Below are 26915 nucleotides of genomic sequence, written 5' to 3'. Positions count from 1 at the left end.
TATTTATCTTGCTCTATAAAGGAAGGTGGGTTTCTTTCTGTTCCTAACAAGGTTCCATATTTTTCCTACAAACTACACTTCAAAACTAAGCTACTCCAAGTGGTTTCACATTTTTCTCAACTCTGGATTAAAACTTAGGTAAAAAGGAAGATTTAACCCTAGATTTCAAATATAATGTTAAAACAGTGATTTTAAGTTCTACTCCAGGGCCCTAAGTATTTTTTTGAGCTTCTACTCACTGAAACATACACCACAGAGTTGGATTTACCTTTTTAGCATTTTTCTTCGATTTACTATGATTTAAAAGGCCTAAGCAAGAAATAAAACCATAGGGTATTATTACCAACAGTAACATGGGCAAGATTATTTTTGTATGAAACTAGACAGTTCACTGAGTTCAACAAAAGTGGTTTGGCATTTTTCTGATTTTTCGATGATTTATGGTGCATTTACAAAGTTTACCCTATTTTCTGACGATTTAAAACAATAAACCGAAAACAACTTACAAACTAACCCCCGTGTCTACGGTTTATTTGCGCAGGGGTCCCTAGTTCTTGCGCTAAAGCCCCTGGAAGAAGGTAAACGACATAGATAGGTCCTCGCGGCGGCCAGCGGCAATCTTCACCCGATTCCAGCGAGGTGAGGCTTAGGCCAGGGCAACAAGTGACCGGGGACGAGCGCAGCTCACCTAGGGTCGATTGGCGGCGGTTAGAGCGGCGGAGCAGGCTCGACAGCGGCAAAACGGCTTGGGGACGGAAGCGGCTTCGGCGGCATGGTCCCAGTGAAGTTCCAGCGATGGCGGAGCTCCGGGAGGGCAACAAGTCGCTCGGAGACGTGCGCAGTGGTGCGGCGGAGCGAGTGGTGGTGTCAGCGAGGCACGGGGTGGCGCGGAGGTGGGGGCTCCACGGGAGGGTGGTACGGCAGCGCAGAGAACAGGGGAGCAACGGAGCTTTGCGAGTGTGGGGAGCTGCGCAGGCGGCGCATCGGCTCCTTTTATAGGGCTGGGGAGGTGCGGAGGGCAAGGGCGGAGCCAATGCTAGAGGCGGACGTGGCTGGAGGTGAGCGGGGGAGGAGAACGGGGTGCTGCCATTGGCTGGCGGCACCCACTGGTGGATGAATGGCACGGGCGCACGCGAAGATCTTCCGGCGATTGGGCGTGGGAGATAGGAGGGGTGCACGATCTTCTTTGTCGGGCGGAGCGATAGGGCCAGCTGGGGTTGTCCTATCGCCGTCGAGCGGCGGATTGGGGAGGTGGAGCTCGGCCATCGAGCGGCCATGGCATGGCGGAGGGGAGCGGCATAGACGCGGTGCGGCATTGGACGTGGGAGATGCTCGGGCAGAGGGAGGATAGGGTCGCGTGGTCATTGGGCGTCCCGGCGAACGAGTTGTCCCGTCGTGGCCGTTGGTTGGCCGTCGGCGAGCTCGCCGGTGGGCGAGAGCCACCCAACGGGCGGCGCTCAGGCGTATATGCCGGGCACGTTCCGGGCGGGCGCTGAGTGGGGTGCTCCTTGGGGCAGCCAAAAGGCGTTTTGGGGGCCTTTTTCTCCAAATTTTTCAAAAGAACTCGTGAAACTCCAAAAGTAAAACTTGTAGACCTGACATCCGGCTTCAAACTTTACAAAAGGAGTTAGCTTGAAAATGAGACGAATTTGAAACTATGGAGTTGCAAAGTTTGGCAGAACGTCGGCTTCTAAGGACTTAGGCAGATCTCGGTTTTGTTGTTTTTTAGCATTTTGGCCAACTTTGGCTTAGATTTTGAGTAGCTTCCCGTCTGAATCAGGCCATAGCGTAAATGGAGGAAAAGTTCTTCGGTCTTAGGACTCCAACTTCTATTAAGGACTTTTCTTGAGTTCAGTTCATATTTTTGGAGGAACAAGCTCGCCAAGATGCGTGCTCTGCACGTTTTCCAGACTTGAACTCTGGAATGCAAAAAGGCTGAGTTGACTATTTTACACAATTTTGACCAAGTTTTTAAGTAGGTTCGATTACAATTTGGACCTGGGTCAGTGTAACAAGGTTGGAACACCCTCAAGGAACTACAACTTCTATTAAGGGTCTGACTTGAGGTTAGATATAGAATTGCGAGATAACAGGTTGCAAAGTTGAGGAAAAATATGAATTCCAGGACTTTTCATTTGTAGGGTTATAATATACTCCTGATTTGATTCTTGTTTTTGACCTTCTCCCACTCCGAACTAGACAAAGTGTTATTAATAAAAGTTGTTTGAAATTAAAAGTTTTACAACTCTTATTTGGGCAAAATGTTAAGTTTGTATATAAAAACTCATGTTTTCTATTTAACTTCAAAAAGAGCTTTTTAGGGGCAACTTGGACATTTCACCTCTTTTACTTAGTGACTAATGACTTGCTCAAGTTTAACTATACCTAATTAAGGTAGAGTTGTTACAATAGACGGTTGATAGCATGGCATGCCGTATTGACCACTTCCGCCCAAAATTGATCCGATGTCTTGTATTAATCAAGCATTGTTCTTGCGGCATCAATGAGAGTTCTATTCTTTCTCTCCATAATCCCATTTTGTTGTGGAGTGTATGGGATGGAGAATACATGATCAATATCTATCTTGTCAAGATACTCTTCAATGTTGGTGTTCTTGAACTCGGTGCCATTGTCACTTCTTACTCTCTTGATCTTCACTTCAAACTCATTTTGTGCTCTAGTTGCAAATTTCTTGAATATTCCTTGAACTTCACATTTGTCATGCAAAAAGAACACCTATGTGTACCGAGAGTAATCATGAACAATGACAAATCCATACTTGTTCCCCCCTAATGCTAACATAAGCCACGGGACCAAAGATATCCATATGCAATAATTCCAAGGGTTTGTGGTGGTGAGAATATGAGGAGCACCAACTTGCTTGCCGGCTTGACATGCACTACAAATTTTATTTTTCTCAAAAAGAACATTTGTTAGCCCTAAGATGTGTTCCCCCTTTAGAAGCTTGTTGAGATTATTCATCCCAACATGAGCTAGCCGGCGATGCCAAAGCCAACTCAAGCTAGACTTTGCCATTAAACATGTATCAAGTTGAGCTTTATTAGAGATAAAGTCCACTAGATAAAGATTTCCCTTGAGTTCACCTTTAAAAGCAACAGAGTGATCGCTTCTTCTAAAGACGATCACACCCTCATTAGTGAACAAATAATTATAACCCACCTCACAAAGTTGTGACATGGATAATAAATTGTAGTCCAAAGATTCAACCAAATAAACACTGGAAATTGAATGCTCGGTTGAAATGGCAACATTACCTAAACCAATAATGTTTCCTTCACTATTATCACCAAATACTATCTTCTTCTTTGGATTTTTCTTCATCTCACATGTGGAGAACATCTTTTTCTCGCCGGTCATATGATTTGTACATCCACTATCAATCACCTATTTAGTTCCATCAGCGGAGTAAACCTACAAAACAAATTAGGCTTGTGTTTTAGGTACCCAAAGAAATTTGGGTCCTAGAGTGTTAGTCACAAGAACCTTGGGCACCCACACACTCATTTTGATCAAAGTGTTTTTGGTGCGGTTACCATCATTAATTTCATTATTCTTTTAGGAGCACCTTTGCCTAAACCTTTTAGTACTTTCTCATCATCACTATCAACATAATCATCATCATCATGAGAGGGAGTTGTAGAATCTACCTTAGGCCCTCTAGCCATGAAGCAACTATGGGTGAAGTCATCTTTATCATCAGTGAGATCTTCAAATAAAGATGACTTAGAAATTGATGCTTCAAGAGACATTGATGCTACACCCACTTCCTCATCGGAGTCTGAGCTTTCTTCATTTGAATCCCACTCTTGACCCAAGTGAGCTTCACCAACCTTCTTCTTATGCTTGCTCTTGTCAAACTCGGATGAGTCATTCCTCTTGATCTTGACTTCCAGGCAATTAGCAATGAAGTTACCCTCCTTGCCACATGCAAAGCATGGCCTCTTTGACTTCCTCTTGTTCTTGTCTTTGTCCTTGTTCTTGTCAAAAAAAAACCACCCCTCTTCATCACTTTCCTTATTCTTTTCATGAACAAGGCCATTTCTTTCTCATCCATGCTCTCGCTATCACTATCATCACTCTCCTTCTTGGTAGTTGCCTTGGATGATGTGCTTGCTTCTTTCTCTTTGTTCTTGTGGCTTGCCTTGAGAGCTACCCCATTATTTTTTTCAATTTGCTCATGAATCTTGGACATTTCTTGGGATAGCTTGGATTCTTTGATGATGATGGGATGTTCTTTAATTCTTCCGATCACATCCGCCGGAGTGAATTTCTTGAATCCTCTCTTCTCCCTAATCAAGATAGAAAGTTGAACATCTCTAGCCATGTAGGCCGAGAGAATCTTGTCCACCACTTCTCTTCTTCCCCATTTATCACTTCCAAGAGATCTTATCTTGTTAATGATCTTGTTCAACCTATTGTACATCTCTTGAGGTATTTCATTTTCCATAATGATGAAGCGGTTGATTTTACTTTCCAAGGCTCTTATTCTTCCTTCTCTAACCCTTCTTTTGCCTTGATGGTTGATAAAGAGAGTGTCCCACACTTCCTTGGCAGATTGCAACCCATCAACCTTATCAAACTCTTCGGTACACAATGAACTCTTGATAAGATGCAAAGCTTGATAGTTGCGTTGAATGTCAAGTGCTTGGTCTTGTGTGAGAGTGGCATCTTCAAATGGAAATGCTATACCTACTTCAACAACATCCCAAAGTGCGGGGTTGATCGCTATCAAATAGTTCCTCATCGAGTTTTTCCACTTGGAATAGCTTATCCCATCAAAATGAGGTGGCTCTCCCATGTTGATAGACCCGGATGAGGTGTTAAAACTTAAGCGATTATAATTGAACGAGATTTGGTGATACTCCCTTCGTTGACCACGATGTCCAGAGCGAGTTGATCTTGCATCGTCATACTCGAAGTTGTCGTCAGAGGAGTCATCACTTTCTTGATGCCACCTTGCACTTTTGCTTGCTCCACCGACATGTCCTCCTTGAGCACTTATTTGTGCTCCTTGTAGCACCACGGGTTGTTGAGTGATGTTTGGGTTAGAGACATCACCTCCTAGAGGCACCTCTTGATTTTCCGGCGTCGACATCTCGATACTCCAAGTGGTTAAGCTTTAATTCGGAGACCAAGGCTCTGATACTAATTGAAAAGATCTAGGATGTTGACTAGAGGGGGAGGTGAATGTCGAACCTGGAAATTTTTTACAACTTCGAACAAGTTTATCATCGACTTCTGGAAATTTCCGGAGATTGTTCTCGAAATTCCAAACTTTCGGAATTTCCGGAGAAATCTTCGGATTTTTCCGAAGATTGAAAGATTTGAACTACAATCTTAAGAAAAACTCGTTGAAAAGTAAATCAATGAATATAAGTTATTCACCAGGCTATTCTAAACTTTTGGCACAAGATTGCACAGCTGAAAACTTGCTAGAAAAGTAGATCGAGCTCAAATCCTAGAAATATGTTCTATGCTTGAATATGAACGAATGTAAGAACAATAAGCACAAGAGACACAAGGATTTGTTTTTTGGAGTTCAGCTTCACACCTTGAAGCCTACGTCTCCGTTCAGGACCCATGAAGGGTAGGCTTTTCACTCCTAAGCCACTTTCCACCCTCTAGCGACCGCAAAGATCAAGCTAGAGTCACTTACTCAATTGTCGGGGTAACACAAACTTCTCGAGGAAGCTACAATCCTTGGATGCTCGACGAGCAACGCCTAGCCGGCTAGGAGCTTGAAGCTCCAAGAGTAGCAAACGCGGAACCACCGGCTTGATGAAGAACAAGGTGCTCAAGAGATGGAGATTCAGCTTACTAGAACTCTCCCTTGCTCTCTCTTAAATCCCTCCTTAAATCCCCACCAAATCTCACAAAGAATGCCAAAGGGGAGCAAAGAGAGGAGTTAGAAGCTTTTCTGAAGTTCAGCACACTGGGAAGACAAGAGAACTTCTCTGGTAGGGGGCGAGGGGGTATTTATACCCCTTCACCCCAAAACTACCTGTTGGGCGCTAAATTCCAGAATTTTTCGGAACTTTCTCTGGAAACTTCTGGAACCCTCGGATTCTTCCGACAAACTTTCCGGAAAAATTCAGACCTCCGGAACTTCTCCGGAAACTCTGTAACTTCAGGAATATTCCGGAAGATTTTTCGGAAAATTCTGGAATGCTCAAGTTAGCACCATTCTAAGTAACCTTAAGTGATGTGCAGGTGCAAAGGTGTCTCTCATAGGTTTGTTACGTCATCTTGAGCACCTTTTTCAACGTAAAGATCAGAGATTTCGCATCCCTTTTAATAGTGCGGCATTCCTATACTCAAATTCCAACCGAAAATAAATTTAGTCTTCAAGGTATGCTGTTTATTTATTCATTTCCTTTTGATGAGTTCATGACAAGTGCTTCATGACCAATAATCTTTTAAACCTGCTTATGCACTTGAAACTTTGTTAGATTCTTAAGCTTACGTCATTAAATCACCAAAAGTCACTTAAGGGGGCTAAGATACTCTTCAGTGGGGCTCGTCAAGATCAGGAACTTGAAGGTGAACTCGAACACATGATTTAGATAGGTTCCGGTCGCTTATGTCGCATAATACCCTACATCCTGTGTGTTGGTTGAATTGTAGTGATTGATCTTGTTTAAAGGGGGTCCCTGCCTCACCTTATATTGCCGAGGGCAGGGTTACAAGTCGGTTCTTTACAAGAGTACTAGTCGCACTCGACTAGAGAGTTCTGCTCTAATTGCTACGAGTAGTTTTCTAATCCTTGACTAGTCTCCATATCTGACACATCTCGATGTATAGCCCCATATTGTAGGACTGTCGAAACCTTCCGGTGGACCCATAGACGTATGGCCGACAGCCATCAAATATGCTGGGGATTCCCAGGGAGTTGATCAAGCACTCACTAAATGTGGATCCCAAAGCTACACCAAAACGGCAATGACTACGCCGATTCGCTCAAGACAGAAGAGAGGCAACCAAAAAAGAGTTGGCCAAACTATTCATGGTTGGCTTCATAAAATAAGTCTATCATCTAGAGTGGCTGGCCAATCCCGTCTTGGTGCAGAAGAAAAATAACAACGAGTAGAGGATGTATGTCAACTACACAGACCTCAACAAGCACTGTCCAAAGGATCCCTTTGGGCTCCCTAGGATTGATCAAGTCATCGACTCAATGGCTGGATGCGCTCTACTTTGTTTCCTTGATTGCTACTCGGGGTATCACCGCATAGCTCTCATGGAAGAAGACCAAATCAAGACTGTGTTCATTACCCCTTACGGAGCTTTCTGATACACCACAATGTCCTTCGGGTTGAAGAACGCAGGTGCCACCTATGAACGGGAAATCCAGGAGTGCTTCAACAAACAACTACACCGCAGCATACAGGTGTACATGGATGACATAGTTGTAAAGACCACAAATCCCGATGCCTTGATTGCGGATCTGAAAGAAACTTTCGCAAGCTTGCAAGAGTTCCGGTGGAATCTAAACCCAACTAAGTGCGTGTTCAGTGTACCCTCCGAAAAACTACTCAGGTTCATCATTAGTCATTGAGGAATTGAGGCTAACCCTGAGAAGATCACCGCCATCACCAATTTGCACACCCCATCATGCATCAAGGACATTCAGAAGCTGACTGGATGCATGGCGGCCCTGAACAGATTCATCTTAAGGCTTGGAGAGCAGGAACCACCCTTCTTCAAACTACTCAAGCGGCAAGATAAATTCTAGTGGACTGGGTAGGCAGATGAAGCCCTTCAATAGTTGAAGGACTTCCTATCAAAGCCACCAGTTCTCACAATGCCTACTCCCAATGAAGACTTACTGCTCTACATCTCCGCGACTACTAATATTGTCAAAACGGCGATCGTGGTCGTACGACCAGAATCAGACCATGTATACAAAGTACAGAGGACCGTCTACTTCATCAGCGAGGTGTTGTCGGATTCCAAAGTCAGGTACCCACCAGTTCAAAAGCTGCTATACGCAATACTACTCATCTCGCGGAAGCTACAATACTACTTCCAGGAAAACAACATCTCCGTCGTCACAGACATCCCCTTGGGAGAAATCCTCCACAATCGAGATGCGACACAAAAAATCTCCAAGTGGGCAGTAGAACTCGGAGCACTGTTCCCAGAATTCAAGTCAAGGGCTGCCATCAAGTCGCAAGCACTACTCGATTTCATGGCAAAATGGCGGGAAAATCAAGTACCAACACTGGCAGAACGCCCTGAGCATTGGGTCATGTACTTTGATGGATCACTCAAGCTCGAGGGTGCCAACACAGGAGTACTCTTAATCTCTTCCAAAGGCGAACAACTCAAATATGTCTTGCAAATCATCTGGGAGGTATCCAATAATGAAGCTGAATATGAAGCGCTTCTGCACGAGCTCCGTCTAGCATTCTCGCTGGGAATGAAACGATTGTTGCTCTACTGCAACTCACTGATAGTCATTAATCAAGTCAACGATGAGTGGGATTGCCACAAGGATAACATGGATGCATACTTCCTCGAAGTACACAAGCTAGAGAACAAGTTCTCTAGTCTGGAGTTCCATCACATCGTCCACGTCAACAACGTAGCTGCAGACGTCCTATCAAAGCTTGGATCTACTTGTGCTTAAGTTCCAGCTAGGGTCTTCGTCCATGAACTACACAAGTCATCCATAGCAGAGCCGACGCCTTCAAAAACCACCGATCGAGGCCATGATGCACCAGACCAGGAGGTTATGATGATCGATGTAGACTGGCGAACCCCCTTCATCGACTACATTAAGGAGCACAAGTTACCTGCAGACAAGATAGAAGCAGAGCAAGTCTCGCGGCACAGCAAGAACTATGTTCTAGTCAGGGACAAGCTCTATAGATGGGGCGCATCATCAAGAGTACTCATGAAGTGCGTCTCACGGCAAGATGGCAAGGACATATTGGAGGAAATCCACGAAGGTATCTGCAGCAACCACGCATCATCGAGAACGATCATGAGCAAGGCTTTCAGAGCAGAATTCCATTGGCCTATAGCTCTCGCTGACGCTGAAGAACTAGTTCATCGATGCCAAGGGTGTCAATTCATCACCAAGCAACAACACGTCCCTCCCTACAAGTTGGTTACCATACCACCCTCCTGCCTTTCGCATGCTGGGGGCTAGACATGATTGGCCCTCTGCATACGGTGCCTGAGGATCGAGGTGAAGCCAGTAACCTGCCCCAAGGCTGACAGAGTACTTGACTTCCTCGACAAAATTGTCCATCGCTACGGCTTCCCCAATCACATCATCACAGACCTGAGCTCAAATTTCAATAATCACGAGTTCTGGGAGTACTATGAGAATAGCAGGATTGATGTGCAGTATGTCTCTACCGCTCATCCATGGGCCAACGGCTAGGTTGAGCGCGCCAATGGGATGGTATTGGAGGCTCTCAAGAAAAGTCTACATGACAGTGAAAACACCAAAGGGGAAAAGTGGCTCGAGGAACTACCCAATATCCTCTGGGGGCTTCGCACCCAGTCGTGCAAGCCTACAGGGTACTCATCCTACTTCCTGGTCTATGGATTAGAAGTCGTTCTCCCCGCCGACGTCATGTGGAAATCTCCAGTAGTCGAGCAGTACGAAAAGGGCGCGATAGAAGAAACAAGGCGTCTAGACTTAGACAGCCTCGAAGAAGCTTGCTGTGCAACACTCGTCCAGTAAGCAAGATACCTTGAAGGAATTCGCTACTATCATGATTGAAATGTTAAAGAATGTTTGTTCAACACACACGACATGGTCCTCAAGCGTATTCAAGACACTAAGGGGCTGCACAGGCTGAATTCGCCATGAGAGGGTCCTTTCATCGTCTCCAAGGTCACAGGACCTGGGTCGTACAGGCTACAAACTCTCTCTGGTGAAGAAGTTGACAACTCGTGAAACATCAAGCACCTGTGTCGATTCTACCCATAGTTTACAAATTCATGTAAATTGGCCATCGGCCTTAGTTGTACAATTACAATTTATTAAAGTAGAGTTATTTTTTGTCGTAAAATGACTCGTCTCTGCCTGATTGCGGCTTCCAAAATCAGGTTCGCAGAGCTGTTCAACTCCCCGGGTACTATCGCCCAACCCGCGACTTGTAGTCACAAGCCTGCAAAATGATTTTTTCGAGTTATTCAACTCCTTGGACAAAATTGTCCACATGTGGCTTGTAATAACAAGCCTGCACACATTTTTCAAGTTATTCAACTCGTTGGATGAAACTATCCAGCAGCGACTTGCAAAGACAAGTCTGCGCACACAAGTTTATGAGCTAGTCAGCTCCCTGGACAAGTCTGTCCATCGGTGGCCTCAAAAAAAAAGTAGCCGTCAGTAACTTGGGAGTTATCTATACTACACGAGTTATTATCTAGACAAGTTTGTCTAGTCGCAGCTTATAATAACAAGTCTGTAGTGCCAAGTCTTCGAAGCACAACACCCGAACAACCCAGAGAGGTTGCAAAGGTAGGCTCCAATCGACGAAATCCTGAATAGTCTACTCGCCTAAAGAGTCTGACTACCCAGATACCTGAGTACTTGCACTCCGTAGAAAGAGGTTGCATCCTAAATGTGCTCTACATTGTGTATCTCAAGAGGCTCACAAGAATAGTCTTGTGCGTAGACACTCACGACTACCATACGAGCAACTATCAGGGTAGTTTGGGAGATGCACTAAACCAAAGAATTCAAACAAGTCGACAAGTAATAAAATTTACAACAAGACTTCAAATAATTTACATTTTGATTCATTTCATGTTTATATTACAATGACATATTGTCTTTACATACAACTGCTCAAGGTCTATCTGACTGGCTACCTCCTTAGCAATAGGAGCCACCTCTTGCAGATACTGTTGAAACTGCTCATCAGAGCAGTCTTGTACAATCACCTCCGCAACTGGAGCCAAGTCAGTTTGCGAGTAGAAGGACTTCACCATGGCCAACAGCTGCTTCGAGACGGACTTGCCATCTTCTGGATGTAGCCAGTGATCTTCGTAGGCACCTCCTTGAGTACTTCCACCAAAGGACGGGGCTCCACGCCTTCCGTAGGGGCCTCCACCATGTCAGTAATGGGATGAGCGGCTTTTGTTAGCTCCTTCAAAGTAAGTTTTGTGGCTGCCAAATCAGCCTCGTGCTCTTAGATGCTCCTCATGGCGTTTACAAGATTGACTTCCCCGTCGGAGCGCATCTTTCGCTCCTTCTAGGTGGTGCTCCAGATTCTCGTACAGAGCGAATAACTTGTCATGTTGCTCCGTCACTCTGTAGTACAAGTTCTGCCAGTCAGTGACATGGCCTTAGAGATCTTCTTTGACCTTCTGAACCTCTGCTAGAACAACACAAGGAGTAGTTCAGAATCACCAATTGCAATTGGTACTCGAAGACCAACAAGAGCAAACAAGTTACCTCCCAACTGATGCTTCAACATCTTGTTGCACTTCCGAAGGCGGTCCTTCTCCTCCACGACTTTCTGGATGAGGTTGCGGTACTTGATAGCTTGGCCATCATACTTCATGAGTAGCCGGGAGGAGTACTGTCGCTCCTTGGCAAACTCGCGCTCAAGTGCTTGAGCTAGTTTCTATAGCCCTGGATCATCTCCAACTTCCGACAGGAGCGTTCGATCAATTTTTGCAAAACAGAGCAAGTACTCGTATAAGGAACGAGTACCGATTTCAAGTTGAAGACAAACGCAGAAGAGAAACTTACCACTGTGTATTCGCCTACACGGTGGTGCATCTCCTTGATTGTGGTCACCATCTCTATGGTGGTGAGAGGGTCAGCAAGGAACTGGATATCCTCCAGGTTCACCCCCTCAGCTATCCAAGGTTCCTCGTGCTCTTCAGCGATTGGCGCACCAAGAGGAACCAATGCGCGGCTGGTTGATGGACCCGCCTCAGGAGGCGGAATGGATGCCAAAACTTGGCTAGCTCCAGTGGCTTTAGTCTCCACTTCTGGCTCGGGGGCTACAAGCATAGGCACAGATCCAGAAGTAGTCGCCACCTCAGCTTTAGTGCCCTCCTCCAGCTTGGGGGCTACAAATGTAGCCACAACTTCGGAAGTAGTCGCTACGATGGGCTCGCCTATCGGCAGCTCAGGGGTTGGCACTACAGTGACATTCAGTGACGCAATAACATCATGCATAAGTGCAGCAATAAGGGAAACAACATCTGGAGCTACTTCTCGTGCAGGTTGCTCCTCCAGCGGCGGAATTGTGGGCGCTGGGATGAGGCCTTGGGCCGAGCGGTTGCTGCCATCGGTTGCAGACCTCGGGCTCGGGCCTCCAATATCCACGCTGGCGGATTTCCTAAAAATGGCTAGTCTCAAAACACACTGCAAGGCACAATCGAGATACAATCAGTACTCGGATAACATTCTAGTACTTACTTGGTGGACCTCTTTATTTTCAAAGAGGGCTCTCCCGCTAGGCGCATGCGCTTGACAATGGGAGACAGCTTCTTCGGTGCGGCTTGTTGGATCGCAACTGGATCCTCACTAACCTTAGCCGCCATCTCCACCACTTGAGTAGTTTGCGCGCCGACGGGGTTGGCCCTAGCAACAGGAGGCTCTTCATCATCATCAAGTTCGATGACCTCCTTGATCGTTGGTAGCTCCTGCTGCATGACTTCCGCAATCATTTTCTCCGCTTCTATTTCCTCCCCAACTACCTGCAATCCACCAATGTCATACTAAGTAGCAATGGCGGTAAGGAATTGACTTACGAGTACTTGGTCCTCAGAATCTTGTCCTTCTTCGAATGTTATTACCGAAGGAGGACATCCTCGATGGTGAACGGCTTGTTCGATGCATGCTTGGCAGCGACATTGCGCCTCTTCTTCGGTGGCGGCGCTAGTCCGACCTCTAGGTCATCTTCAGCTTCACGCTTGGCTGTCCCGGATGAAGACCCCACCTTGTCCGATGGTCGGGACTTGATAACAAGTTCTTCAGCAGCCTCTGAGTTAGAGCTGCTGAACGAAGAGAAACCCTCCTCCTCCTCCTCCTTCTTGACTACCTTATGTACATTGGCAGTCCTGTGTACTCGCGGAGTGGCATCAAAACCATCCGATCCAGGTGGAGGAGGGGCGGAGCAAAATAAGTGAACTTCCCCCTACATGAGAATACAAGTTAGAAAATCAACAAGTACAAAAATTAGTACTCTGGGGCTAAGGCCATGGGTACTTACACTACATGGCGTGTTCGCGGTGCAGAACTCCCGAACAATAGTCAGGATCACTCTCGCGTGCTTGAACAGGTGCCTCAATCGCGCTATAACTTCATCCATGGACAAGTCGTCTGATGTCATCCGGGATGGATCATCGGGGCCCGAGTAGTCGTATCCCTAGGTGCACTGCAGTTGCAGTGGTTATATCTGCCTCCTCATAAAACTGAAGGCTACCCCAACTCTGATCAGCCCTTCATGCTTGAGTATGGCGATCTTCTCTAGAAGCTCGGGTAGCTGAAGGCTATCTCCATGGGTAGGCTCGTCCAACCACTAGTTGTTCCAAACTGGGTGGTGGCCTGTCACCTTGGGTAGTCGGGCTCATGATTCTCGATGTAACACTGCCTCTCCTTCCAGCCAGAATGGGAGTCAATTAGCTCGTAATCCAAGTACAAGCCTTTGACCTTCTCCCGCAATTGAATGCCTGCCCCCTTCCCCAACTACTTCGGTATGGTCCATCCTGGGCTGGGGCTTGACTCTGAAGAACTTGCGGAAGAGTTGGAAATGCAGTTGGATTCCGAGAAATGCTTCGCAAAGATGCACGAAAATCGCTATGTGCAGAATCAAGTTGGGGTTGAGGTGGACTAACTCCAACTTGTAATAATTCAGAAGCCCGCGGAAGAAGTCTGATGTGGGCAAAGCCAAACCATGCTCAATGAAATGCATGAAGATTACCGTCTCATGGGTGTAGTTCTCCATTGGCTAGGGGTTGCCGCAGGCTTCTCTCCAGTTGATAAACTCTTGGTCTTGGAGAAGATTGGCATCCACCAATGTCTGGATGTCCGCCTCTTTCAACACGGATTTCTTCCAGGCGCACGCTTGAGTTGGCGGAACTGTTTGATCAGCCTTGCCGCACTTCGGCGCTGGCAACTGGATCTCCTTTTTCTTCTCAGCCTTCTTTTTCTTGCTCTCCACTGCCTTATTGGATATCACCTTCTTCTCCATTCATGTTGCCCCAAGGGTCTTCTTGCGCATGTGCTCAGGGGCTAAGCAGTGGGGGATGGTGGCGCTCGAGCTCAAGGATCGGGCAGTGGCGGCGCTAAAGCTACAGTGTGGAAGTTGAAAGAGCAGATGGCTTGAGTGAAACAGAAGGGATGATTTCCTCTGTTATTTATAACCGCGGCACATTTAAAACAGAGGCGAGATTAACGAGAATATTTCATTTTTAAAACGCCTGAAGTTATCGCTTGATAGTTTCCAATTTTTTTGAAAAGAGATAAGGTTACTGTTGGCGAACGGTCACGCTGACCAGTGGTTGACTCTTATACCCAAACTAGTCGTGCAATGGCTCGGGGGCTGTGTGCCACGTGCCCATCGGCTAAAAAGTTTTTTCTTTAGGTTTTAAGAAAAAGAGATGTGAAATTACAAGATTGACCCTCAGCCTGATTTTTCGATTCAACCTAAGGCTCGGGGGCTACTCCATATGGAGTGCGATTTTTATCACACTTCCATATAAAATTTAAAATTCAAGATTCAAGACTAAGTTAAATGAGGCTTGAGCACGTTCTAGCCACATGGCAGTACTTGAGTACATTCGAAGGCTCAATCTGGTGGAGTACTCGAAGAACACCACAAACAAGTCGGAGATGACTAAAAAGTATTTGGGACTCCTACATTTAACTAAAAAGTATTCGGGGGCTACTACATTTGACTAAAAAGTACTTGGGAGCTTGTCGTCCATACATCTATGAGCCCACCGAAAGGTTTGGACAGTCCTAGATATGGGGCTGTACACCGAGACATGTTAGATATGGAGACTACGATGCAGGACGGCGTGGTCTACGTGGAGGATAAGAACTAGTCGAGGATTAGGAAACTACTCGTAGCAAATAGAGTAGAACTCTCTAGTCGAATCCGACTAGTATTTCTGTAAACAACCGACCTATAACCCTGCCCCCGGCAATATAAGGCGAGACAGGGATCCTCTCCAAACATGTTCAATCAATACAATACAACCAACACACAAGGCGTAGGGTATTACGCAATCTAAGTGGTCCAAACATGTCTAAATCGTATATTCGAGTTCATCTTCGAGTTCCTGATATCGGCGAGCCCTACGCATAAAATACTACCTCAAGCACCCTTTTGGTAGGTTGCCAGATTTAAACACCGATGGTACGTACGTACTTTGGGTACAGGGCACCACGACGTGTTGGGTGTCTTCTTTATCACTCTATGAAGAAACATATAGCGGCTGGAGATTCTAGAAAAAAATCAACAAAAAGAGTCCGTAGACGCTGAATATCCAGCCCGTGCCACACAGTGCGGGGGACGACGGAAGAAGGCTCCAGAAACGGAGGTTCCGGGCGGCCCCTGTCCCGAAGGTCACGGGAAACGAACGGAACGGGCCAGCGGTTGGTTGCCGGCTTTCCCAACGGCTCCCTGCGGAGGAAGACAGCCAGCCAGACACTGCAGCGTGGGTCCGTGGTCGCCGTACTCCCGCGCTGGGCCGTACTCCCTCGAACTGGCCCGACCGTGTCCACCTCACCCGCGGCCCGCGGGTCTGCGCTGGTTTGTCTGGTTTGTCCTGGAGAGTGAGACCGATGGACCATCGCCCGCCCGGCCCGCCGGTAATAACCGCCGGCGAGCAGCGCAGCAGTTACTCTTTGGCCCCTCTGGTGTTAAGCAACATCGTAGAAATTGAGGAAGTTCCTCGATTTCATAAAGTAAAGAAAAAAACTGAGAATTAAAAAGGTAAATTGAGGAAAAGAATTATTATACCTATTTTCTTTTAATACTTGGAAAAGACCACACCAACGGTCCAACACCACCGCATGCGTGTGTTATCGTTGCGGCGGCCGACGCTTCCGTTTCCTCCCTCCCTCATCTCTACTATCTCTCTTTCTCAAAATGGGTTATGGCTGCTATTGGATGAGGATATTGCATGGAAATTATTAGTGACTATTACATATGTGTGATAACGGATGAATCCATAACGTGGACTAACTATGATGTCACAAACTTGACTTTGTCATTTGTGCTATGACATGGTCATATCCTTGATGGTTTTTTCTGCTCTCTGCTATGACCCTTGTGTTCCCAACCCTCATTGTGTATGATTCGCAAGACTCGGCAAGGCTCATGGCCCTTCATGTCCACACCGATCATCTACCCCCAACATTCCATAAGGGCAAGCATCGATTGATTGCATATTTGAACTTTCATTCACCAATTGTAGCGCAACTTAATATTTCACCATGGATGCTCATTTGATCTATTTCGTTGTATTTGTGTTACCTGTCCTTTGTTACCCTACGATTGCGGCATATGGATGAATAAAAGTTTAGGTGAGGAGGCAGTTCTCCACTAGTAATAGTTTTAGGAAAAATTTCAAATACTTTTCAATTTTTTTTCAAAAATGTATTACAAAACATAGAAAAATAATTTATAATGGACAGTGACGATGGTGCGCGGACACGTGAGAAAACCATTTCCCCCTTTTTCTAAAAAAGAAAATACCACGAGAGAAATCAGACCAGCCGGCCGTTATACAGGATTTCGATTAGTGTAAAATAGGTGGGCCATTCCGGAAAAGTACACCGTCAGACAGCAAGAAGCTGCCGGGCCCACCAACAGCGGTCCAGGGGCACAGATACGACCAACTCTTCTCCCCGCAAGCACATAAAAGTTAAAACTTTCGCAATCCACCCCCTCCCGAAATAAAAAACAGTTGTCAAATAAACGGCAGAGTCCCGCCATTAGCTAGCGAGCTAGTACCTAGTAGTGCAGTGTCCCTCTCCCCCTCTCTACCAAACGCTTGCTGCCCGCCCCCCCCCCCCCCCCCCCCCCCCCCCCCCCTCTCTCCTTGGATTCCACTCTTCCTGCGTCCTCGGAGCTGTTGCAGCAGTTGCAGTCCCTGCGCCTCTCCCCCCTCCCCTCCCCACCGCCGCTGCCGCCTAGGTCTTCCCGATTCCCCGCCGCGCCTTTCCCGCCCCGGATTTCACTGTCCGCCGCCGCCGGGCCGCTTCGGGAGGCTCTCCTCTGAGCGCCGGCCGCCGCCGCGGCTGGGCATCTGGCTTTGCCGGGGTTCTTGAGCTTGTCTGTGCAATGACGTGACTAGCCCTGGCTGGGGTTAGGGTTCTTGGCCCGGAGCTCTCGTTCTTTGAATTCTTTGAAGGTTGATGGAGGGAAAAGGGCCCGGATTTCGAGGAGTTCTTGGTGCCGTGCTTGTCTCGGGAAAGGGGAATCTTGCGTTCGTGGAGGGTTTTTAGCTCTACGAGGAGGGTGATTTTCTTTGAGTAATTGCCTTTTGTTTTCCCTCTTCTGCTCGATTCCTGAGGAGCTCGAGTGGGGAACCCGGTAAAGTTTGAATTTTTGGGCGGTAAAAGCTCCGAGAGCTGGGCGGAAATGGCTTCCATGGCCGGGGCGCCGAGGGTCCGGTCCCTGAACATCGCGGCGCCGGAGGTGGAGGCGAGGCCGGTGCTGGTGCCGGGAGGCAACAAGGCCAGGTCGGGCCCGGCGAACGCCCGGAAACCGTCGCCCAAGCCGCTGCGGAAGGCGGAGCCGGCGGCGGCGGGGCCGCCGGAGAAGCCTGCGGCCGCCGCGGCCAAGGAGGAGGAGGGCGCCAAGAGGAATGCCGTAGGTGGGGGCGGAGGTGGCGCGCCCAAGGGTGCGTCCCCTGTGCCTTCGCCACGGCGCACGCCGCCGGGGCCGCCGCCGAGGAGGAACGACGCGCCGCTGCTGCAGCCGAGCTTGCCGCTCAGCTCGTCTTGCTCCTCGGACGCCTCCGCGGAGTTGGTCCGCACCCGGGCTTTCACTGGGAAGGTGGAGAAGAGCCGGTCTTGGTCGACGGCTGCGCCAAAGCAAGGGAAGGCTGTGGGTAAGGTGGCAGAGAGCAAGTCGGCCGGTGTGGATTTTGTTGCTCCGGTAACGCCAGAGGCTGTGGAAGGGAAGAGGAGATGCGCATGGGCGACTCCAACCACCGGTGAGCTTCTTCTGTTCTTTTTGTTAAAATCTTAGTTTGCTATAAGAATTGTGACGAATTACTATTCTTGTTGCTTTATGTTTTTGGTTACTGAATATGGATAGGGTGCGTAATTTATGAACTCACTAATCAGTTCATTCATGTGTTGCAATTCATAATAACTTACACAATGTAGTATCCTTAGCCAGGCACTATTTATCATACTTGCTCATATGATGTATTAAAACTATGCTATATATTTCCTTCTAGCCTTTTCCTCAAGAGCAGCTATCATATTGCAGAGTTGCTAACAAAAATGATGATACCTCGTCTATCATAGTCATAACTTGCTAAACTCGCTCTTCCTACATTGGATAAAGTTAGCATTCCTCCTTTAAAATTAACTAAAAAGTGCAAAGAACATATTTCCCTTTTTTTTAAAGTTTCCCTTTTATTCTTATTTCCTTCATATAACGGATTGGTTAGACCCTCACAATTTAACATCAACATCTGGAATTGACTATAGTAGTTTTGAATCACAACTTAACAGCTGCCCATTCAATCAATCTGTGCTATTCTGTTCCATGTGTCCTTTGATTTTGATCCTGCTACAGCAACCCCCCACTGTAACTGCTTGAAACCATAAATTTGGCAAAAGGGACGGTTACTTTATCAACCAGAAACTAACAGACAAGCAGTGTTACACTGTTAATAACTCCATCCATACCATCAAGAAAACCAAACAATCAAAGTGTAAGGTACAGTGCTTGCTTTATTTGACACATCACATGCTATGGTTGTCCTGTGCCTTTTCTAGGCCTTACCGATGAAGTGTTTCTTAAGTTATGAATTATTTTTACGAGCAAAGCTGATTCGTCATGTTTTCTACTGATCAGATCCTTTCTATGTCACTTTCCATGATGAGGAATGGGGGGTTCCTGTACATGATGACAGGTATGCGAAGTGCAAATTGCTATATCCATCTTTGCTATTTATCTTCTGTTAGAAGGAATTGAACAGTCAGAGGATATTTGATCATGACCATTTTGCAGGAGATTGTTTGAGCTACTTGTACTATCTTGTGCATTGGCTGAGCTTACATGGCCCGAAATTCTCAAGAGGAGGCAACTTTTTAGGTATTGGTTCTGTACTGTTGAAAAGATATAAACGTATTCTTCATGGTTTATTCTGTCACATCCATGCTGAATCTTTCAGGGAAATTTTCATGGACTTCGACCCTCCTGCCGTCTCTAAAATAAATGAGAAGAAGCTTGTGGCACCTGGAAGTGTTGCCCTTTCTCTTTTGTCAGAGCAAAAGCTCCGAGCTGTCCTTGAGAATGCTCGCCAGATACTAAAGGTTTGTAATGCCTGCTTGATCATACCACCAAATTGGTGCCTCCGTTGGTATGACTTTTGCCTGAAACTACAAGTTTGTGCGAACTGATGCAGATTGCTGATGAATTTGGGTCCTTTGATCGATACTGCTGGGGTTTTCTGAACCACAAGCCTATAGTAAGCAAGTTCCGCTATCCAAGACAAGTTCCTGTCAAGAGTCCCAAGGCAGATATAATCAGCAAAGACATGATGCGAAGGGGATTTCGTGGTGTGGGCCCAACTGTCATATATTCCTTCATGCAGGCTGCAGGGCTAACAAATGATCACCTGGTCAGTTGCTTCCGGTTCGAAGAATGCAATGCCACTCCAACTCTTTGCACGAGAGACATCAACAAGGCAAACATGAAGGCAGATCTGAAGAAAGACGAGATGACAACAAAGATATGTTGTGAGGAGGTTGGCACTAACGCAGAGATGCCGAGGACGATTGATGCGCTTATCGTTTCATAGCACCATAAGAAATTGGAATAACAGTGCAGCTACTGAACTTGTGTTATCTCTATGTTAGACAGTGTGCTAGGTTATCCTTGAATTGAGGTTAGGACTTGTGTAAAAATCACTTCTGTTGGTAATGCCACTCTATTGTACATTGAATGTTAGCGAAGCGAAGGATGGTGGCCTTTATTTACTGATCCTAAAACTGTGAAATTATCACTGTGGATCATTCAGCAGTTTTCTCCTGATCATTGCTGTTCATCAGAAATTCTGTCTGGTTGCATAGAGGGATTTCTTTGGTGGCTTATTATGATTTGGGTCGCATTCATCACAATTGGATTCCCTGCGGCTGCTTGCTGCAGGGCACATTTAAGCAGGTGGACCAGAGATTATTGATATGGGATTAATTTCACGGGGGCTCAGGAACCTAACCATGGAGGCAGTTATGCATTCAGGGCTGCAGGATGTCTTGTGAGGAATGAGGACAAGCAGCCTTGGGGATAGGTCTGCTTCATGCCAAAGATTTAGGCTGCTTGTCCATTTTAAAAACAGGAAAGATTCACTGATTCACTTGTGCAGTACTCCCTCCGTTCCAAATTATAGGTCGTTTTGACTTTTTAACCTAGAAAAGTCAAAACGACCTATAATTTGGGACAGAGGGAAGTAAGAACTCAGGAGTAACAAGCTGAGATTGTGGAAAGACAAGCTCAGATTCTGGAACATAGCTCACAAGCGGCCTACACATAAACTGTCTGTTGAACTCGCGCGTCCTGTGTTGTCGTTTGTTCGATGTGTCGTTATCGTTATTCTGTCCACGCACTGGCAGACAGTTCGCGGCAATACAAATTACTCTTACAATCCTGTCGTACTTCACTTTGCAATTCTGCATAGCATGCTCATGAGTAATAGTATCAGAATTGCAGGGTATGCATTCAGGTACAACCTCATCACTAATTTATGAATTAAATCAAAAGATCATATCAACTACGGACAGTATTGGAACAAATAAGCATAAGCAGGGTGTCCTCACCAGATATGCCGCAATGCATCGGGCATTCGTGTTGCCAGGTCCACAGACCATGCATTATATTGCCAGTGCATTGCAGGTCACTGACATGCGGGTCCAAACGCAGTGGAGCCCACGTGTCGATGACTCAAAGATAAAGACCTCAAAGTTAGAGGATCTCGTTCCCATTGCAGGGACCATCTCCATCGAATTAGGCAGAGGGCCGGAGTGGACTCAGCAATCATGGCAGTGGAGGAGATGATGATTCAGACATCAGACAAACTGAAATGCAGGTCCATTTCGTCAGCAAAAGCCAGGATCGGTAGAAAACATGGCCGGGTCAAAAGTGATCAGAATGGGCCCCGTCCAATAACATATTAGATCTGGGGCAGGCTACCCATTTTTTGCCACTCCAGTCTCCAGTTCAGAAATCTCGTACCACAATGATACTGTCCAGGATGCAGTAGATGGCAGGAGTTACGAGTCTTATCATCTGCCATTCACAAATACAGGTAACAGCAGTCAAGGGTAAAACATTGCAGTATATCATAGGAAAATAAGATTTCAGAGTCACTTTACCCCAACGCTGATGGCCTTTTATGACTGGGATTGTCATTTCCCTTAGAACCATTACTAGATCCCAAAACACACATGTACAGTTTCCCTCCCTTGAACCATGGTTACAACTGATTCCAGGCTTGAACTGAGTTGCTGCCACTGATTCAAGGCTCTGACATGCATATCCCTTAGGTTTATGACATGTATTGTTCAAGCATGGAAGCCCATCAGAGGATAGCCTTAGCCTCCCTTTATCTGGTCCAGTCCTTACAATGCTAATCCTGGGCTCTGTTTCTCAAATAATGCTACCAACAGTTTTAGACTCCAGAGACCCAAACTCCAGCACGGCAGCTGCATCCACCTAAACCAGAAGAACTTTCCTGTTCATTGTTGGGCCATAAAAAAAAACTCAGCAATGCCTGAACTTGTGTAACTGCAACGTGTTGGCCACTAGGCTTCATGGCAAAGACAAGAGAAGAGACCCTAAAGAACAAAGGGGACTCATGTATAACATGCTGTTGATTTTGCCCCCTCACCAGACATCACCTAACCCTGGTTTCTTAACAAGGTGGCAAGCGAACAAACAGGAGGGATCCAGATCTGACTGCGTGCCAACACCTAACTCTAACTGGAACAATATGGACCTAACATGCAGGTTGAACGTCAATACCACCCAACACAATATAATACAGCATAACAGCAAAAGGGAGAATAGTAAGTAGGTACCTGCTCTATTTTCCTTGAAGAAGATTGAGGCCAACTCATGGTTGTAGTGGACGATCTTCAGGGTCAACAAACCGCAGCACGTTACTGGAATGGAATGCAAGACAAGTGGGCAACTACTTTCGAACAGACCTGCGTGTCACGATGGCAAAAGAGAAATCCGTGTTTGGCCGATAAAAGAGGGTGGGTATGAGTACGTAGTTTGGAAATAAATGCATTTCTGGTAATTTGCGATGACATATCATAGAATCAGTAAATAGGTGCATCACGGTGCTGATCATCAGCCTAACATTTGGGCAATTTGAATAGATAACAAAAAAGCACCAAAGCATCAGGTTGGCATATATTGCCATGAATCTTATGATTAAGAAGGTGAGAAATAGCACAAAGACATCAGCAGGCACAAATAAAATGTGGATCACTGTTTCCACAACAGGCAGGGGTCCTATGATTTCACTGGACAGTTATTTCTAGTTCCAAGTAATGTAATGTATACTGACTCATAATAATATAGCACATAACAAATAACAATATCATCTATAAAATGTAAAAAAATTCCATCTACAGAAATGTTTCACAGAATTCTCACGAAATTTTTCCGAAAAGAATTGTATCCTCTTTGAGTTTTAACTATACCAAAATTGTACAGATATACATACATGATCCCTAAGAAGTTAGGAGATTAAAGACAGGAGGGCCTAAGCTCCAAAAGACAAGAAAAAACTAATCTACACCTTGTGGTAATTGGTATGTACCTCTCTAGAAGTAAAAGATGGGAATCTCACCATTTCCTTAAATCAAAAAAGAATATGAACCGAACCCTCTTTTATCCTGAGACGTATATCACCCGCTTGTTATATCTATAAAGAATTTGAACTAAATTCTTTTTTTATATGTATACTGAAAAAAGTGTATCATCCTTTAAGTGGCTCAAGCTGTACTTCCATTGGCTCAGGTGATGAATTAGACTCCATTTTACTGACTACCCTGTCCGATTGCAAAAGATCAACTGTATCGTCTTCCTCGGTGTTGCCAAGCACCCATTTTCCTGAAAGGCCATCAGCACCATCTCTTCTTCGCTTAATAGCCATGTACTCAAAATAAGCCGTTACCAAAGCAACGCTTAAAAACCATAAGATTAGCCCACATGTAAGCCCCTTGATGTTCTTACTGCCATACCTGTGCCCAAGATGCTGCAAGCCAGTAAAGAGAGCCACGATACCAGCAAGCGCAGCAGACCTCCCGGTAAAATGATGCAGATACTCCCAAACTGTCCTATTTCCTGATGATGGTTCTCTATCCTCCGTCTTATGCGGTCGAAGATACGCGTTTATTGGTTGCACACATGCGAATGTAAATGCTACCGCACCAATTCTAGCATGTCTGGATTTGAAAGAGAAACCTCGGAGCTCAGCAACTGCAAACAGAACGCCCAAGAGCATAACAGCAATGCTTGAATACTGCAGATAGGTGTGAGCCTGGAACCAGAGATCGCCTTTCAGATGTTTCAGATATCTCGCAGCCATGATCCCCCCTGGGAGAAAAATAGCCCATGCCACAAACATCATAAACCCATGAACAGCAAGCACCGGGCGCAGGTCCTCCACTGCTTCAGCCAAGCCGCTCAGCAGAAGAATCCTGATAGGACGGTTGCTTGTGTCCGAATGCATGTTCTTCAAGCTCAAGGGGCCTGATGACCACTGAGCACCCATTGCCCAAATGACCTTCAGAGGAGTCGTCGGGTCGATTATGTTCTTGCACTCCACCCTTCCACTGCACGAAGGTGTCAATGGACGGGTGAACTCAAACACGATCGCACCATTTTCCGATCGGCACCTCTTGTGTGTAACATTCTCATGTGTTTCGTGCACACTCATCCCATCCTTCCCGTCGATCCAGTAAGACTTGACATGCCCCTTGCCATTGCCATCGACCCACCCGACATAAGCATAGCTATTCACCATTGCGCTACCGAAGCCGATCGCAAGGTAACCGCTCTTCTTCTCGCCTCGGGCAGCAATGTTAATGGAGTCACCAGAGAGAGTCCAAAAGAACGTCACCTGCTGATCGTCCAGGAGCACGCTGTTGTTGTACATGTCGCTGAGGCCTCCATCAACGACCTGAATTTTCCAGCCCATCTTCTGATCGTACAAGGATTGGTAGTACACCAGGTCCGGCGTGTTGCGGTCGGGCAGCCAGACGAGCTCCGTCGGCGTCGCCCGCACGCCCTCCGCCTCCGGCCCGCCGGCGTAGATGACCTCCGGCGTGTTCCTGGCCGTGGCGTTGCCGCCCACGGGATCGGACGTGATGTACAGGGGCACGTCGTGCCCGGCCTCGACGGAGAAGGTGACCGGCACGCCGCGCTCCACCTTGAGCAGGGGCGCCTCCTTCTTGTTGATGTAGAGCACCTTGTCGTAGTTGGGCGGGTTGGGGTAGTGCAGCGCGGGGCCCACCGTCACCACCAGCGGCGTCTTGCGCTCCGCCGTGATCCTGGCCTGGTCCTCCTTGTCCTCGGCGTCCAGCGGCCCGACGCACCCGCCGCTGGCGTCCGACAAGTTGAGCTTGGCAAAGGAGAACGCGCCGCTGCGGCTCATCAACGGCAGGTAGTAGGGCCGGAGCGAGTCCGGCGGCCGGAGCAGCCCGATCGCCCAGACCACGGTCATGTTCCGGGTGGCGTTCACGGCGACGTCGTACTTGCTGTCCTTGGGCGCCAGCGGGCGCGAGAAGCGCACGAAGGAGACGCCGTCGCGGCGGTGGCCGTAGACCAGGCGGGTGCCGTTGACGAGCCCGGCGGAGGCGGAGGAGGAGGAGTGGTTGCGGCCGTAGATGGTGTCCGGGCAGACGCCCTCGACGGAGCCGTCGTCGCGGAGCAGGCACTCGCTGTACTTGGTGACGTAGTAGTCGTCGGCGAACGGGAGGCCGTCCTCGGTGAAGCCGGCGACAACGAGGTCGGCGCCGATCACGGACGGCGGCTCGGCCGCGCCGGGCTCCGCCCACCCGAACGCCATGTAGTACTCGGACCCGACGGCAGCCTCGAGGCCGATGTCGACGGAGTTGTTGGCCTCGTGGAGCGTCCACCGCACGCGGAAGCGCGGGGAGAGGTGCGCGCAGGAGTCGAGCATGGTGGGCGCCGCGGAGGAGGAGGAGGGATCGGAGGAGGCGTTGGCGCCGGGGAGGCGGACGAAGCCGAAGAGGGAGGAGGTGAGGGGGTCGTAGGCGGCGAGGACGGGGACGAGCGGCCAGGAGAGGCCCGGGAGGAGGCGGAACACGAGGGACTCGGAACGGAAGGTGCGGTCCAGCGGGTCGGCGGCGGCGGGCTCGCCGCGCGCGAGGGCGTCGAGGTCGGTCCCGTCCGCGCGCCACCACCGCGCGGACGCGGAGCCCGGGAGGAGGTCGAGCGCCGCGACGCGGAACGAGCAGCCGTCCAGCACCTCCACGCGGCCGCGGAGCTGGTGCTGCGACATGCGCAGGTCCGCACGGTACCCCGCCAGGCTCGTGTTCGCGCCGCACCCCGCCTCCGCGGCCGACGCCGCCGCCGCCCCGGCGAGGCAGAGGATCGCGACGAAGGCCGCGGGAGCCATGGCGGGCAGGCGCGGCGCGGCGCGGCGCGATCGGCGTGGGCGCGCGCGCGGTCAGGGGAAGGGGACGTCGAGGCGGGGCGGTGGCATGTGGTAGGCGGGCGATCACGCGGCGCGGAGGCGGCGGCGAGTTCCTCGGGGCGGGGAGGATGGGAAGGGAGAAGGAAGGAAAGGAAGCGGTTCCTTCCGGGTGGGTTCGTTCGATTTCGTTCCACTGCGCGGCTTTCCGTTGGTGCCTAATGGGACCCACCCACATTTTAGTGGGTTGTGAGCATGTGGCCTCGTTCTTCTTGTTGAAAAAATGGTAGGAGCAAACAGCGACAGCACAAGAAGAAACGAAGGGATGAGTAGAGGAGAAATGAACACAATAGGAGGTATAAAAACTGAAAGAGATAGAGAGAGTTGCCTCTATTGTGATAAACTTGGTAAGATGACGTGCCCCCGTTTCGTGTAAATCTGCCTCTATTGCCATATAACTCAATTAGATGATGCGCCACAGTATCGCGCGGAGATCCTACGGTCCAAAATGTATCATGCCGTGCTACGAACCGTGCGAAATGATTCGTACTTTGAGCCCCTGTTTATACTCTTGGGTTTTTAAGGAAAAGAGAATGTTTGATTTCGGTTTTCAGGTTATTGAATTGTTTCCTAAATCTGTCAAATCTATACGATTAGAAATGCTTCGTATGCAATACATGCATACGACCCTCTTACAGTAGATTCGCCATACATACAATATTCAACATCAGAATTCCACTCACGTTTGTGCCAAAAATCTGTACTCTATGGCTGACGAGTATGGTAAGAAAAAAAAACAGATGCTTCATTACATCCTAACACTTGATTTTCGTTTATATCCCCTTGTTACAATTAGTTTACACAGAGTTGCAATCACTTTTCAGGTGTAGTTGTTTACAAGAAATTTAAATTTAGCCTACATACAATATTCAACATCACAATTACACTCACATCTGTGCCAAAAACCTGTACTCTATGGTTCCTGAGTATATATGAGGTAAGAAAAAAAAATTCAGATGCTTCATTACATCCTAACACTTGATTTTCGT

General features: G+C 47.6%; 2 protein-coding genes across 10 annotated transcripts; one reads left to right on the top strand and one right to left on the bottom strand.

The window, feature by feature from the left end:
* Positions 1–17048: 17048 nt before the first annotated feature.
* On the top strand, positions 17049–20172 carry LOC117852353 (uncharacterized). The gene is made up of 5 exons (XM_034734406.2): positions 17049–18174; positions 19050–19107; positions 19206–19289; positions 19369–19510; positions 19603–20172. The coding sequence occupies exons 1-5, from the start codon at positions 17598–17600 to the stop codon at positions 19996–19998; spliced, it is 1257 nt and encodes a 418-aa protein (XP_034590297.1). The 5' UTR covers positions 17049–17597; the 3' UTR covers positions 19999–20172.
* Positions 20173–20647: 475 nt separating this feature from the next.
* On the bottom strand, positions 20648–26049 carry LOC117852351 (cytochrome b561, DM13 and DOMON domain-containing protein At5g54830). 9 transcript variants are annotated; one of them, XM_034734398.2, is made up of 4 exons: positions 22274–26049; positions 21569–21927; positions 21014–21482; positions 20648–20866 (listed from the first exon to the last, which is right to left on the bottom strand). In XM_034734398.2, exon 1 carries the CDS (start codon positions 25849–25851, stop codon positions 23185–23187), a length of 2667 nt encoding a protein of 888 aa, XP_034590289.1. In that variant the 5' UTR covers positions 25852–26049; the 3' UTR covers positions 20648–20866; positions 21014–21482; positions 21569–21927; positions 22274–23184. The 9 variants fall into 9 exon arrangements, with proteins under 9 accessions (XP_034590289.1, XP_034590292.1, XP_034590294.1 ...); XM_034734401.2 differs by having other exon boundaries at positions 20853–21482; positions 22274–22402; positions 23026–26049; XM_034734403.2 differs by having other exon boundaries at positions 20853–21482; positions 22274–22402; positions 23056–26049.
* Positions 26050–26915: the final 866 nt, after the last annotated feature.

Source organism: Setaria viridis, chromosome 4 (assembly GCF_005286985.2).
Source record: "Setaria viridis chromosome 4, Setaria_viridis_v4.0, whole genome shotgun sequence".
Classification (NCBI taxonomy): Eukaryota; Viridiplantae; Streptophyta; class Magnoliopsida; order Poales; family Poaceae; genus Setaria; species Setaria viridis.
The sequence above is the reverse complement of the archived record's forward strand: the minus strand, read 5'-3'. Positions and strand labels throughout refer to the sequence as shown.